Source organism: Hemitrygon akajei, chromosome 11, assembly GCF_048418815.1.
Source record: "Hemitrygon akajei chromosome 11, sHemAka1.3, whole genome shotgun sequence".
Classification (NCBI taxonomy): Eukaryota; Metazoa; Chordata; class Chondrichthyes; order Myliobatiformes; family Dasyatidae; genus Hemitrygon; species Hemitrygon akajei.
The window spans coordinates 1,289,503-1,305,008 of NC_133134.1; the positions used below are offsets into that span (position 1 = coordinate 1,289,503).

At 48.9% G+C, this 15,506-nt stretch overlaps 1 protein-coding gene across 1 annotated transcript in view; it reads right to left on the bottom strand.

Moving 5' to 3' along the window:
- LOC140735216 (ankyrin-repeat and fibronectin type III domain-containing 1-like) overlaps positions 1-15,506 on the bottom strand; it is a 422,525-nt gene that overhangs the window by 153,400 nt on the left and 253,619 nt on the right. The window contains 1 exon segment of the mRNA XM_073060001.1: positions 9,744-9,841. Within this exon segment, the coding sequence (XP_072916102.1) occupies positions 9,744-9,841 (98 nt within the window).

Consider the following 15,506-nt stretch of genomic DNA (forward strand, 5'->3'; position numbering starts at 1 on the left):
GGGAAAATTCCCTGTGTTATATCCCAAGACAGGGAATTTGTAGGGGATCAGCTATTGTGGATTGTGTGCTTGTAATGAACAGGAATTAATTAGAAAACTTAAGGTAAAGGAACTGTTAGTGACAATGATTATAAAATGAAAAAATTCACCCTGCAATTTGAAAAGGGGAAGCTAAAGTCAGATGTATCACTACGGCAGTGGAATAAAATGAACTACAGAGGCATGAGAGAGGAGTTGGCCAGAAGTGATAGGAAGTGGGCACTAGAGGGATTACACCAGAGCAGCAATGGTTGGAGTTTCTGGGAGCAATTCAGAATGCACAGGATATATACATCCCAAAGATAAAGAAGTAGCCAATGATATCAAAGAAGATACCAAAGGTATTTTTCAGATATACGTGAAGAGTAAAAAGAGAGGTAAGAGTAGATAGTGGACCACAGGAGAACTGGACAGGTAGTAATGGGGGACAAGAAAATGGCGGACAAATTGAATAAGTATCTTGCATCAGTCTTCACTGTGGAAGACTCTAGCAGTATGCCAGGCACTTGAGTATCAGGGGGTAGAAGTGAGTTACGTTGCCATTCTAGGGAGAAGGTGCTTTAGAAACTGAAATGTCTGAAGGTAGATAAGTCACCTGGACCAGATGGACTATATTCAAGGGTTCTGAAAGTGGTAGCTGAAGAGATTGTAGAGGCATTAGTAATGATCTTTAAAGAGCCATTAGATTCCAGCATGGTTCTGGAGGACTGGAAAATTACAAATATCACCCCACTCTTCAAATGAGAGAGGAAGAAGAAAGGAAATTATAGGCCAGTTAGCCTGACCTCAGTGGTTGGGAAGATGTTGGAGTCAATTGCTGAGGATGGGATTTTGGAATACTTGGAGGCGCATGAAAAAACGGGCCAAAATCAGCATGGTTACCTCAAGGGAAAATCTTGCCTGACAAATCTATTGGAATTCTTTTGAAGAAATAACAAGGATAGACAAAGAAGAATCAATGGCCAATCCGTCAGTGTGTCTGGAGTCAGTGTCCAGTCGGGCAGTGTTTCTGGAGTCAGTGTCTGCTCAGTCAGTATGTCCATAGTCAGTGTCCAATTGGTCAGTGTCCGGTCAGTCAGGGTGTCTGTAATCAGTGTCTGGTTGGTCACTATTTCTGGAGTCAGTGTCTCATCAGTGTCCAGTCAGTGTCTCATCAGTGTCCAGTCAGTGTTTCTGGAGTCAGTGTCCGGTCAGTGTCTGGTCAGTCAGTGTCCGGTCAGTGTCTCATCAGTGTCCAGTCACTCTTTCTGGAGACAGTGACGGTCAGTGTCTGGTCAGTCGGTGTCCGGTCAGTGTTTCTGAAGTCAGTGTCTGGTTGGTCACTGTTTCTGGAGACAGTGTCTGATCAGTGTGTCTGGAGTTGGTGTCTGGTCAGTGTTTCTGAAGTCAGTGTCCGGCTGGTCACTGTTTCTGGAGACAGTGTCCGATCAGTGTGTCTGGAGTCAGTGTCCGGTCAGTGTCTGGTCAGTCAGTGTCTGGTCAGTGTCTGGTCAGTTGGTGTCCGGTCAGTCTCTGGTCAGTCAGTGACAAGTCAGTGTCTGGAATCGGTGTCCGGTCAGTGTCTGGTCAGTCAGTGTCCGGACAGTGTCTGGAGTCGGTGTCCGGTCAGTGTCTGGTCAGTCAGTGTCCGGTCAGTGTCTGGTCAGTCGGTGTCCAGTTGGTCACTGTTTCTGGAGACAGTGTCCGATCAGTGTGCCTGGAATCAGTGTCCAGTTGGTCACTGTTTCTGGAATCAGTGTCCGGTCAGTCAGTGACCGGTCAGTGTCTGGAGTCGGTGTCCGGTCAGTGTCTGGTCAGTCAGTGTCCGGTCAGTGTCTGGTCAGTCGGTGTCCAGTCGATCACTGTTTCTGGAGACAGTGTCCGATCAGTGTGTCTGGAGTCAGTGTCCAGTTGGTCACTGTTTCTGGAGACAGTGTCCGATCAGTGTGTCTGGAGTCAGTGTCCGATCAGTGTGCCTGGAGTCAGTGTCCAGTTGGTCACTGTTTCTGGAGACAGTGTCCGATCAGTGTGTGGTCAGAGTCTGGTCAGTGTGTCTGGACTCAGTGTCCGGTCAGTGTGCCTGGAATCAGTGTCCGGTCAGTGTCTGGTCAGTGTGCCTGGAATCAGTGTCTGGTCAGTGTCTGGTCAGTCAGTGTCCGGTCAGTGTCTGGTCAGTGTGTCTGGAGTGAGTGTCCAGTCAGTGTGTCTGGAGTCAGTGTCCAGTCGGTCACTGTTTCTGGAGTCAGTGTCCAGTCAGTGTGTCTGGAATCAGTGTCTGGTTGGTCACTGTTTCTGGAGACAGTGTCCAGTCGGTCACTGTTTCTGGAGTCAGTGTCCAGTTGGTCACTGTTTCTGGAGTGAGTGTCCAGTCAGCGTGTCTGGAATCAGTGTCCAGTCGGTCACTGTTTCTGGAGTGAGTGTCCAGTCAGTGTGTCTGGAATCAGTGTCCAGTTGGTCACTGTTTCTGGAGACAGTGTCCAGTCGGTCACTGTTTCTGGAGACAGTGTCCAGTCAGTGTGTCTGGAATCAGTGTCCGGTTGGTCACTGTTTCTGGAGACAGTGTCCGGTTGGTCACTGTTTCTGGAGTGAGTGTCCAGTCAGTGTGTCTGGAGTCAGTGTCCGATCAGTGTGTCTGGAATCAGTGTCCAGTCGGTCACTGTTTCTGGAGACAGTGTCCGGTTGGTCACTGTTTCTGGAGACAGTGTCCGATCAGTGTGCCTGGAATCAGTGTCCAGTTGGTCACTGTTTCTGGAATCAGTGTCCGGTCAGTCAGTGACCGGTCAGTGTCTGGAGTCGGTGTCCGGTCAGTGTCTGGTCAGTCAGTGTCCGGTCAGTGTCTAGTCAGTCGGTGTCCAGTCGATCACTGTTTCTGGAGACAGTGTCCGATCAGTGTGTCTGGAGTCAGTGTCCAGTTGGTCACTGTTTCTGGAGACAGTGTCCGATCAGTGTGTCTGGAGTCAGTGTCCGATCAGTGTGCCTGGAGTCAGTGTCCAGTTGGTCACTGTTTCTGGAGACAGTGTCCGATCAGTGTGTGGTCAGAGTCTGGTCAGTGTGTCTGGACTCAGTGTCCGGTCAGTGTGCCTGGAATCAGTGTCCGGTCAGTGTCTGGTCAGTGTGCCTGGAATCAGTGTCCGGTCAGTGTCTGGTCAGTCAGTGTCCGGTCAGTGTCTGGTCAGTGTGTCTGGAGTGAGTGTCCAGTCAGTGTGTCTGGAGTCAGTGTCCGGTCAGTGTCTGGTCAGTCGGTGTCCGGTTGGTCACTGTTTCTGGAGTCAGTGTCCGATCAGTGTGTCTGGAGTCGGTGTCCAGTTGGTCACTGTTTCTGGAGTGAGTGTCCAGTCAGTGTGCCTGGAGTCAGTGTCCAGTCGGTCACTGTTTCTGGAGTCAGTGTCCAGTCAGTGTGTCTGGAATCAGTGTCTGGTTGGTCACTGTTTCTGGAGACAGTGTCCAGTCGGTCACTGTTTCTGGAGTCAGTGTCCAGTTGGTCACTGTTTCTGGAGTGAGTGTCCAGTCAGCGTGTCTGGAATCAGTGTCCAGTCGGTCACTGTTTCTGGAGTGAGTGTCCAGTCAGTGTGTCTGGAATCAGTGTCCAGTTGGTCACTGTTTCTGGAGACAGTGTCCAGTCGGTCACTGTTTCTGGAGACAGTGTCCAGTCAGTGTGTCTGGAATCAGTGTCCGGTTGGTCACTGTTTCTGGAGACAGTGTCCGGTTGGTCACTGTTTCTGGAGTGAGTGTCCAGTCAGTGTGTCTGGAGTCAGTGTCCGATCAGTGTGTCTGGAATCAGTGTCCAGTCGGTCACTGTTTCTGGAGACAGTGTCCGGTTGGTCACTGTTTCTGGAGTGAGTGTCCAGTCAGTGTGTCTGGAGTCAGTGTCCGATCAGTGTGTCTGGAATCAGTGTCCAGTCGGTCACTGTTTCTGGAGTGAGTGTCCAGTCAGTGTGTCTGGAGTCAGTGTCCGGTTGGTCACTGTTTCTGGAGACTGTGTCCAGTCGATCACTGTTTCTGGAGTGAGTGTCCAGTCAGTGTGTCTGGAATCAGTGTCCGGTTGGTCACTGTTTCTGGAGACAGTGTCCGATCAGTGTGTCTGGAGTCAGTGTCCGGTCAGTGTTTCTGAAGTCAGTGTCCAGTCGGTCACTGTTTCAAGAGACAGTGTCCGATCAGTGTGTCTGGAGTCAGTGTCCGGTCAGTGTCTGGTCAGTCAGTGTCTGATCACTGTTTCTGGAGTGAGTGTCCAGACAGTGTGTCTGGAATCAGTGTCCAGTCGGTCACTGTTTCTGGAGTGAGTGTCCAGTCAGTGTGTCTGGAGTCAGTGTCCGGTCAGTGTCTGGTCAGTCAGTGTCTGGTCAGTGTGTCTGGAGTCAGTGTCTGGTCAGTGTGCCTGGAATCAGTGTCCGGTCAGTGTCTGGTCAGTCAGTGTCCGGTCAGTGTCTGGTCAGTGTGTCTGGAGTCAGTGTCTGGTCAGTCGGTGTCTGGTCAGTGTCTGGTCAGTGTCCGGTCGGTCACTGTTTCTGGAGTGAGTGTCCAGTCAGTGTGTCTGGAGTCAGTGTCCGGTCAGTGTCTGGTCAATCGGTGTCCGGTAGGTCACTGTTTCTGGAGACAGTGTCCGATCAGTGTGTCTGGGGTCAGTGTCCGATCAGTGTTTCTGGAGTCAGTGTCCAGTCGGTCACTGTTTCTGGAGTCAGTGTCCAGTCGGTCACTGTTTCTGGAGACAGTGTCCGATCAGTGTTTCGGGAGTCAGTGTCCGATCAGTGTGTCTGGAGTCAGTGTCCGGTCAGTGTCTGGTCAGTCAGTGTCCGATCAGTGTGTCTGGAGTCGGTGTCCAGTCGGTCACTGTTTCTGGAGTGAGTGTCCAGTCAGTGTGCCTGGAGTCAGTGTCCAGTCGGTCACTGTTTCTGGAGTCAGTGTCCAGTCAGTGTGTCTGGAATCAGTGTCCGGTTGGTCACTGTTTCTGGAGTGAGTGTCCAGTCAGTGTGTCTGGAATCAGTGTCTGGTTGGTCACTGTTTCTGGAGACAGTGTCTGGTTGGTCACTGTTTCTGGAGTGAGTGTCCAGTCAGTGTGTCTGGAATCAGTGTCCAGTCGGTCACTGTTTCTGGAGTGAGTGTCCAGTCAGTGTGTCTGGAATCAGTGTCCAGTCGGTCACTGTTTCTGGAGTGAGTGTCCAGTCAGTGTGTCTGGAATCAGTGTCCAGTTGGTCACTGTTTCTGGAGACAGTGTCCAGTCGGTCACTGTTTCTAGAGACAGTGTCCAATCAGTGTGTCTGGAATCAGTGTCTGGTTGGTCACTGTTTCTGGAGACAGTGTCTGGTTGGTCACTGTTTCTGGAGTGAGTGTCCAATCAGTGTGTCTGGAATCAGTGTCCAGTCAGTGTGCCTGGAATCAGTGTCCAGTCGGTCACTGTTTCTGGAGACAGTGTCCAGTCAGTGTGTCTGGAATCAGTGTCCGGTTGGTCACTGTTTCTGGAGACTGTGTCCAGTCGGTCACTGTTTCTGGAGTGAGTGTCCAGTCAGTGTGTCTGGAGTCAGTGTCCGGTCAGTGTCTGGTCAGTGTGTCTGGAGTCAGTGTCCGGTCAGTGTGCCTGGAATCAGTGTCTGGTCAGTCAGTGTCTGGTCAGTGTCTGATCAGTGTGTCTGGAGTCAGTGTCCGGTCAGTGTCTGGTCAGTCGGTGTCCGGTCAGTGTTTCTGAAGTCAGTGTCCAGTCGGTCACTGTTTCTGGAGACAGTGTCCAGTCAGTGTGTCTGGAGTCAGTGTCCGATCAGTGTGTCTGGTCAGTCGGTGTCCGGTCAGTGTCTGGTCAGTCAGTGTCCGATCACTGTTTCTGGAGACAGTGTCCAGTTGGTCACTGTTTCTGGAGTGAGTGTCCAGTCAGTGTGTCTGGAATCAGTGTCCAGTCGGTCACTGTTTCTGGAGTCAGTGTCCAATCGGTCACTGTTTCTGGAGTGAGTGTCCAGTCAGTGTGTCTGGAATCAGTGTCCAGTCAGTCACTGTTTCTGGAGTGAGTGTCCAGTCAGTGTGTCTGGAATCAGTGTCCAGTTGGTCACTGTTTCTGGAGACAGTGTCCAGTCGGTCACTGTTTCTGGGGACAGTGTCCAGACAGTGTGTCTGGAATCAGTGTCCGGTTGGTCACTGTTTCTGGAGACAGTGTCCGGTTGGTCACTGTTTCTGGAGTGAGTGTCCAGTCAGTGTGTCTGGAGTCAGTGTCTGATCAGTGTGTCTGGAATCAGTGTCCAGTCGGTCACTGTTTCTGGAGTGAGTGTCCAGTCAGTGTGTCTGGAGTCAGTGTCCAGTCTGTCACTGTTTCTGGAGTGAGTGTCCAGTCAGTGTGTCTGGAGTCAGTGTCTGGTCAGTGTCTGGTCAGTGTCTGGTCAGTCAGTGTCCAGTCAGTGTGTCTGGAATCAGTGTCCGGTTGGTCACTGTTTCTGGAATCAGTGTCCGGTCAGTGTGCCTGGAATCAGTGTCCAGTCGGTCACTGTTTCTGGAGTGAGTGTCCAGTCAGTGTGTCTGGAGTCGGTGTCCTGTCAGTGTCTGGTCAGTCGGTGTCCGGTCAGTGTTTCTGAAGTCAGTGTCCAGTCGGTTACTGTTTCTGGAGTGAGTGTCCGGTCAGTGTTTCTGAAGTCAGTGTCCGGTTGGTCACTGTTTCTGGAGTGAGTGTCCAGTCAGTGTGCCTGGAGTCAGTGTCCAGTCGGTCACTGTTTCTGGAGTCAGTGTCCAGTCAGTGTGTCTGGAGTCAGTGACCGGTCAGTGTCTGGTCAGTGTCCGGTCAGTGTCTGGTCAGTGTCTGGTCAGTCGGTGTCCGGTCAGTGTTTCTGATGTCAGTGTCTGGTTAGTCACTGTTTCTGGAGTGAGTGTCCAGTCAGTGTGTCTGGAGTCAGTGTCCAGTCGGTCACCGTTTCTGGAGACAGTGTCCGATCAGTGTACCTGGAATCAGTGTCCAGTCAGTCACTGTTTCTGGAGTGAGTGTCCAGTCAGTGTGCCTGGAATCAGTGTCCAGTCAGTCACTGTTTCTGGAGTGAGTGTCCAGTCAGTGTGTCTGGAATCAGTGTCCAGTCAGTCACTGTTTCTGGAATCAGTGTCCGGTCAGTGTGCCTGGAATCAGTGTCCAGTCGGTCACTGTTTCTGGAGTGAGTGTCCAGTCAGTGTGTCTGGAGTCAGTGTCCAGTCGGTCACTGTTTCTGGAGTGAGTGTCCAGTCAGTGTGTCTGGAGTCAGTGTCCTGTCAGTGTCTGGTCAGTCGGTGTCCGGTCAGTGTTTCTGAAGTCAGTGTCCAGTCGGTTACTGTTTCTGGAGACAGTGTCCAGTCGGTCACTGTTTCTGGAGTGAGTGTCCAGTCAGTGTGTCTGGAGTCAGTGTCCAGTCGGTCACCGTTTCTGGAGACAGTGTCCGATCAGTGTGCCTGGAATCAGTGTCCAGTCAGTCACTGTTTCTGGAGTGAGTGTCCAGTCAGTGTGTCTGGAATCAGTGTCCAGTTGGTCACTGTTTCTGGAGTGAGTGTCCAGTCAGTGTGTCTGGAATCAGTGTCCAGTCGGTCACTGTTTCTGGAGTGAGTGTCCAGTCAGTGTGTCTGGAATCAGTGTCCAGTCGGTCACTGTTTCTGGAGTGAGTGTCCAGTCAGTGTGTCTGGAATCAGTGTCCAGTTGGTCACTGTTTCTGGAGACAGTGTCCAGTCAGTGTGTCTGGAATCAGTGTCCGGTTGGTCACTGTTTCTGGAGACAGTGTCCGGTTGGTCACTGTTTCTGGAATCAGTGTCCGGTCAGTGTGCCTGGAATCAGTGTCCAGTCGGTCACTGTTTCTGGAGTGAGTGTCCAGTCAGTGTGTCTGGAGTCAGTGTCCAGTCGGTCACTGTTTCTGGAGTGAGTGTCCAGTCAGTGTGTCTGGAGTCAGTGTCCAGTCGGTCACTGTTTCTGGAGTGAGTGTCCAGTCAGTGTGTCTGGAGTCGGTGTCCTGTCAGTGTCTGGTCAGTCGGTGTCCGGTCAGTGTTTCTGAAGTCAGTGTCCAGTCGGTTACTGTTTCTGGAGACAGTGTCCAGTCGGTCACTGTTTCTGGAGTGAGTGTCCAGTCAGTGTGCCTGGAGTCAGTGTCCAGTCGGTCACTGTTTCTGGAGTCAGTGTCCAGTCAGTGTGTCTGGAGTCAGTGTCCGGTCAGTGTCTGGTCAGTCGGTGTCCGGTCAGTGTTTCTGAAGTCAGTGTCCAGTCAGTCACTGTTTCTGGAGTGAGTGTCCAGTCAGTGTGTCTGGAATCAGTGTCCAGTCGGTCACTGTTTCTGGAGTCAGTGTCCAGTCAGTGTTTCTGAAGTCAGTGTCCAGTCAGTCACTGTTTCTGGAGTGAGTGTCCAGTCAGTGTGTCTGGTCAGTCAGTGTCCGGTCAGTCGGTGTCCGGTCAGTGTTTCTGATGTCAGTGTCTGGTTGGTCACTGTTTCTGGAGTGAGTGTCCAGTCAGTGTGCCTGGAATCAGTGTCCAGTCGGTCACTGTTTCTGGAGTGAGTGTCCAGTCAGTGTGTCTAGAATCAGTGTCCAGTCGGTCACTGTTTCTGGAATCAGTGTCCGGTTGGTCACTGTTTCTGGAATCAGTGTCCGGTTGGTCACTGTTTCTGGAATCAGTGTCCGGTTGGTCACAGTTTCTGGAATCAGTGTCCGGTTGGTCACAGTTTCTGGAGACAGTGTCCAGTCGGTCACTGTTTCTGGAGTGAGTGTCCAGTCAGTGTGTCTGGAGTCAGTGTCCAGTCGATCAGTGCTTCCCCCTCATTTTGAGATTCAAGATTTATTCATGTATAAATTATGCAACCATGAGATCTGTTTGCTCACGGGTGGCTAGAAAGCAAGAAACCCAAAAGAACCAATTAAAGAAAAAAACAAAAATAAAAACAAATGACCAACACTTATTGTACAGGAAGTAAAAATAGAAGTCATGCAAACAGTTGAAGTGAACAAGAACATTCAAAAACAAAACTGAGTCCTGCATAATGACTCAAACAGTTAATGGTTAATTTACAGGTTCAGTCTGTGGTGATGGAGGCAAATGCAATGTTAACATTCATTTCAAGAGGACTAGAATATAAAAGCAAGGATGTAATGTTGAGACTTTATAAAACACTGGTGAGGCCTCGCTTGGAGTATTGTGAACAGGTTTGGGCCCCTGGTCTTAGAAAGGATGAGCTGAAACTGGAAAAGGTTCAAAGGCAGTTCACGAAAATTATTCCAAGATTGAATGGCTTGTTACATGAAGAGCATTACAATTCAGAAGAATGAGGGGTAATCTCATTGAAACCCATTGAACGGTGAAAGGCCTTGATAGAGTATTCCTGTGGTGGAGGTGGCTGAGACCAGAGAACACAGCCTCTGAATAGAGGTGTGTCCTTTTAGAACTGAGATGAGGTGGAATTTCTTTAGCAAGAGAGTGGTGAATCGGTGGAATTCAATGCCACAGACGGCAGCGGAGACCAGGTTATTGGGTATATTTAAGACAAAGGTTGATAGATTCTTGTAAGTCAGGGTTTGAAGGGATAAAGGGAGAGGGCAGGAGATGGGGACGGAGAGTGAAAATGGATTAGCCATGATGAAATGGCAGAGAAGACCAAATGGGCCAAATGGTTTAAATTCTTCTCTGATATCTTATGGTCTTATGCCTGTATCCTGTGATTCACTAAGTCCAGTACCTGAAATGTGTGTGAATTCCCCTCTCGTATCATTGTTCACAAGTCGGTAAGCCCAGTACCAGAATGGTCGGTGCTACTTACGGTCACTAGTCCGGTCACCGTGCAGGCCAGCGTCTTTATGCCTTCCAGAATGCTCTCTCCTGTGATTGAGCTGAAATCATCGGATGTGCTCCACTCAACTACAAGGTGACAGAGGGACAGGATGAACTCACAAAAGCTGCAACTTCAATCTTCCAAGGGGAAGGGAATCAAGAAGTGTTTGGGAAATTCACAGCCTGACTATGGTCTGGTAGCCAATTTTTCCAGAATGGCTGCAGAGAAGGAAAATCACTGTGAATAAGTAAATGTACCTCTTGAGTATCAGTGGAAAGTGTGTATGCTCCGGGACAGAGGCTATAGGCTGGCAGTGTGCACAGTGTGCATGCTCTGGGACAGAGGCTATAGGCTGGCAGTGTGCACAGTGTGCATGCTCCGGGACAGAGGCTATAGGCTGGCAGTGTGCACAGTGTGCATGCTCTGGGACAGAGGCTATAGGCTGGCAGTGTGCACAGTGTGCATGCTCTGGGACAGAGGCTATAGGCTGGCAGTGTGCACAGTGTGCATGCTCTGGGACAGAGGCTATAGGCTGGCAGTGTGCACAGTGTGCATGCTCTGGGACAGAGGCTATAGGCTGGCAGTGTGCACAGTGTGCATGCTCTGGGACAGAGGCTATACACTGCAGGAGTGGACAGTATCCGTGCACTCCAGGACAGTGCCTATAGATGCTGGAGTGGCAGTGTGTCTGCACTCTGGGACAGTGACTATGGACTGTTGAAGTAGACAGTGTCTATGCGTGGTAGCACTAGAGCTGTGCATGGATTCACTCTGGAGCATCCAAGATGCGGAGAATGTTGTGGATAGCACATTTAATGAGTTGGTCACACCACAGTTTAAGGATCTAAGGAAAGATAGGGAATGGGTGACCAACAGGAAGAGTAGTAGCAGGAAGATAGTACAGGAGTCTCCTGCAGTCATCTCCCTCCAAAACAGACACACCGCTTTGGAGTCTGCCGGGGGAGAAGGCTCATCAGGTGAAGGCAGCAGTAGCCAGGATCATGGCACCGTGGGTGGCTCTGCTGCGCAAGAAGGCAAGAAAAAGAGTGGCAGAGCTGTTGTGGTAGGGGATTCCATAGTAAGGGGAACAGAGAGGAGCTTCTATGGCCACAAACGGGATTCTCGTATGGTGTGTTGCCTCCCGGGTGCAAGGGTCAGAGATGTCTCGGAGAGGCTGCAGGGTATTCTGAGAGGGGAGGGTGAGCAGCCAGCTGTCGTGGTGCATGTAGGTACTAATGATATAGGAGGAAAGCGGGATGAGGTCCTTCAAGCTGAATTTAGGGAGCTAGGAAATAAATTAAAGAGTAGAACCTCAAAAGTAATCATCACAAGATTATTACCGGTGCCACGAGCTAGCCAGAGTTGGAATAGCAGGATAGCTAGAATGAATATGTGGCTTGAGCGGGGTTTCAGATTCTTGGGGCATTGGAACCGCTTCTGGGGGAGGTGGAACCAGTACTATCTGGACAGTCTACATCTGGGCAGGGCTGGGATCAATGTCCTAGGGAGATTGTTTGCTAGTGCTGTTGGGGAGGCTTTAAACTAATATGACAGGGGGATGGGAACCCACACAGAAAAGAAGAGGGAAGTGATGCAGAGACCAAAGCCAGAGTTAGTGAAGAAAAAAGTAAGAGTAGAGTGCATAAAAGTAAAAAGCAAAAATCGCATAGGTCACTAGATTCTAAAAGGACAATGAGTATAAGGGCACTTTATCTAAATGCCCGTAGTATTGGAAACAAGGTCAGTGAACTTGTGGCACAGATCAGTACCAAGGCATTTGATTTAGTGGCCATTACAGAAACCTGGTTGCAAAGTGGAGATGACTAGGAATTAAATATCCAAGGGTATCGGGTAATACGGAAAGATAGGCAGGAAGGCAGAGGAAATGGGGTGGTGCTCTTGATTAGGGATGAGATCAGGGCGATTGTGAGAGACGATATAAGATCTATGGAGCAGAATGCTGAGTCCATCTGGGTAGAGATTAAGAATAGTAAAGGGAAAAAAATCACTGGTGGGTGCTGTCTATTGGCCACCGAATAAAAATATTGCAGCGGCAGAGGCGATTAACCAGGAAATAACTGAGGCTTGTAAGAACGGAATGGCAGTTGTCATGGGGGATTTTAACTTCCACTTTGATTGAGTGAATCAGGTTGGTCAAGGAAGTCTTGAGGAGGACTTCATAGAATGCATCCGTGATGGCTTTCTTGAGCAGCATGTTAGTGAACCTTCAAAGGAAAATACTATCTTAGATCTTGCATTTGTACAGGGCCCTGGTGAGACCACACCTGGAGTATTGTGTACAGTTTTGGTCTCCAGGGTTAAGGAAGGACATCCTGGCTGTTGAGGAAGTGCAGCGTAGATTCACGAGGTTAATTCCTGGGATGTCAGGACTGTCTTACGCAGAGAGGTTAGAGAGACTGGGCTTGTACACGCTGGAATTAAGGAGATTGAGAGGGGATCTGATTGCAACATATAAGATTATTAAGGGATTGGACAAGATAGAGGCAGGAAATATGTTCCAGATGCTAGGAGAGTCCAGTACCAGAGGGCATGGTTTGAGAATAAGGGGTAGGTCATTTAGGACAGAGTTAAGGAAAAACTTCTTCTCCCAGAGAGTTGTGGGGGTCTGGAATGCACTGCCTCGGAAAGCAGTGGAGGCCAATTCTCCGGATGCTTTCAAGAAGGAGCGAGATAGGTATCTTATGGATAGGGAAATCAAGGGATATGGGGACAAGGCAGGAACCGGGTATTGATAGTAGATGATCAGCCATGATCTCAAAATGGCGGTGCAGGCTCGAAGGGCCGAATGGTCTACTTCTGCACCTACTGTCTATTATCTAGTCCTGTGCAATGAGACAGGTAGGATTAACGATCTTGTAGTCAGGGATCCTCTTGGAAAGAGTGATCATAGTATGATTGAATTTCACATTCAGATGGAGGATGAAATAGTTAGATCTAAACCCAGTGTATTATGCTTGAACAAGGGAGACTACAACAGGATGAGGGAGGAGTTGACCAATGTGGATTGGGAGCACAGGCTATTTGGTAGGATGGTTGAGGAACAATGGAATACTTTCAAAGAGGTTTCACAGTGCTCAACAAAAGTATATTCCAGTCAAAAGTAAGGGCAGTAGGTGTGGGGAGAGCCAGCCTTGGATAACTAAGGAAATAAAAGATAGTATCAAATTAAAAGCTCATGTGTACAAAGTTGCAAAGAGTAGTGGGAGACTGGAGGATAGGGAAAACTTTAAAGAGCAACAGAGAACAACTAAACAAGAAATAAGGAAAGGGAAGATAGAGTATGAAAGTAAATTAGCACAAAATATAAAATCAGATAGCAAAAGTTTTTATTCATATATAAAGCGGAAGAGGGTGGATAAAGTCAACGTAGGTCCCTTGGAAGACAAGAAGGAGAAATTGATATTGGGTGATAAGGAAATGGCCGATGCATCGAACAACTATTTTGAGTTGGACTTCACGGTGGAGGACACGTCTAATATGCCAAAGAAGGGTGTTATGGACAAAATGGGAGGTGAGAACCTCGATAAAATCACTGCCACTAAAGAGTTAGTGATGAGCAAACTAGAGGGCCTGAAGGTAGATAAGTCCCCTGGTCCTGATGGGATGCATCCTTGGGTGCTGAAGGAAGTGGCAGAGGTTATAGTAGATGCGTTGGTAATTATTTATCAAAACTCTCTAGACTCTGGGCAGGTCCTGGCGGATTGGAAGACAGCAAATGTCACGCCACTTTTTAATAAAGGATGTAGACAAAAAACGGGCATCTATAGGCCAGTTAGCTTAACATCTGTAGTCGGGAAAATGCTTGAAGCTATCGTTAAGAAGGAAATAGCGAAACATTTAGAAAGGAGTAGTTGCATTAGACAGACGCAGCATGGATTCAGAAAGGGCACATCCTGTTTGACAAATTTACTGGAGTCCTTTGAGGACATAATGAGTGCAGTGGATAGAGGGGAACAGGTGGATGTTGTATACTTGGATTTCCAGAGGCGTTTGATAAGGTGCCGTACAAGAGACTTATAAATAAGATATGGATGCATGGAGTCGGAGGAAGTATATTGGCATGGATAGTGGATTGGTTAACCAATAGAAGGCAGAGAGTTGGCATAAATGGGTGTTTCTCTGGTTGGCAGTCAGTGGTGAGTGAGGTGCCGCAGGGGTCAGAGCTGGGCCCGCAGCTGTTTACCATTTACATTGATGATTTGGAAGAGGGGACTGAGTGTAGCGTAGCAAAATTTCCTGATGACACTAAACTGAGTGGAAAAGCAAATTGTACAGAGGATGTGGAGAATCTGCAGAGGGATATAAATAGGTTAAGTGAGTGGGCCAAGATCTGGCAGATGGAATACAATGTTGGTAAATGCAAGATCACCCACTTTGGAAGGAATGATAGAAGAGCAGATTATTATTTAAAAGGTGAAAGATCGCAACATGCTGTTGTGCAGAGGGACTTGGGAGAGCTTGTTCATGAATCGCAAAAAGTTGGCTTGCAGGTACAACAGGTTATTAAGAAGGCAAACAGAATGTTGGCCTTCATTGCTAGAGGGATTGAATTCAAGAGCAGGGAGGTCATGCTGCAACTATACAGGGTACTGGTGAGGCGCCACCTGGACTACAGTGTGCAGTTCTGGTCTCCATACTTGAGGAGGGATATACTGGCTTTGGAGGCAGTGCAGAGGAGGTTCACCAGGTTGATTCCAGGGATGAAGGGGTTAACCTATGAGGAGAAATTGAGTTGCCTGGGACTATACTCTCCGAATTCAGAAAAGTGAGAGGGGATCTTATAGAAACATATGAAATTTTGAAAGGGATAGATAAGATAGGAGTAGGAAAGCTGTTCCCATTGGTAAGTGAGACTATAACTAGGGGACATTGCCTCAAGATTCTGGGGAGAGAGGATTTAGGATGCAGATGAGGAGAAACTGTTTTTCCCAGAGAGTGGTGAATCTGTGGAATTCTCTGCCTGGGGAAGCAGTTGAGGCTTCTTCACTAAATATATTTAAGATACAGTTAGATATATTTTTACATATTAGGGGAATTAAGGGTTATGGGGAAATGGCAGGTAGATGGAGCAGAGTTTACGGACACATCAGCCATGATCGTATTGAATGGTAGGGCAGGCACGATGGGCCGGATGGCCTACTCCTACTCCTATTTCTTAAGTTCTTATGGACTGTTGAAGTAGACAGTGTCTATGCACTCTGGGACAGTGACTCTGGACTGTCGGAGTGGACAGTGTGCGTGTCTGGGTCTGCGACTATGGACTGCTGATATGGATAGTGTGCATGATCTGGACTGCTGGAATTTACAGCGCATGTGCTCTACAGGACAGCGACTATGGTCCACCAGCATGGATAATGTACATACTTTCTAGGACAGCGACTATGAATTGCTGGAGTGGATAGTCTGTATGCTCTGGGACAGCAACTATGGACTATTGGAGTGGAACCATAACATATGAACGTAAGAAATAGGAGTAGGAGTAGGAGTAGGAGTTGGCCACCTGTACCATCGAGCCTGCTCCACCATTCAATAAGATCATGGCTGATCTGGCCACGGACTCATCTTCACCTACCTGCCTTTTCCCCATAACCCTTAATTCCCCTACTAAGGAAAAATCTATCCAACCTTGTCTTAAATATATTTACCGAGGTAGCCTCCAGTGCTTCATTGGGTGAATTCCACAGCTTCACCGCCCTCTAGGAAAAGCAGTTCCTCCTCATCTCCACCCTA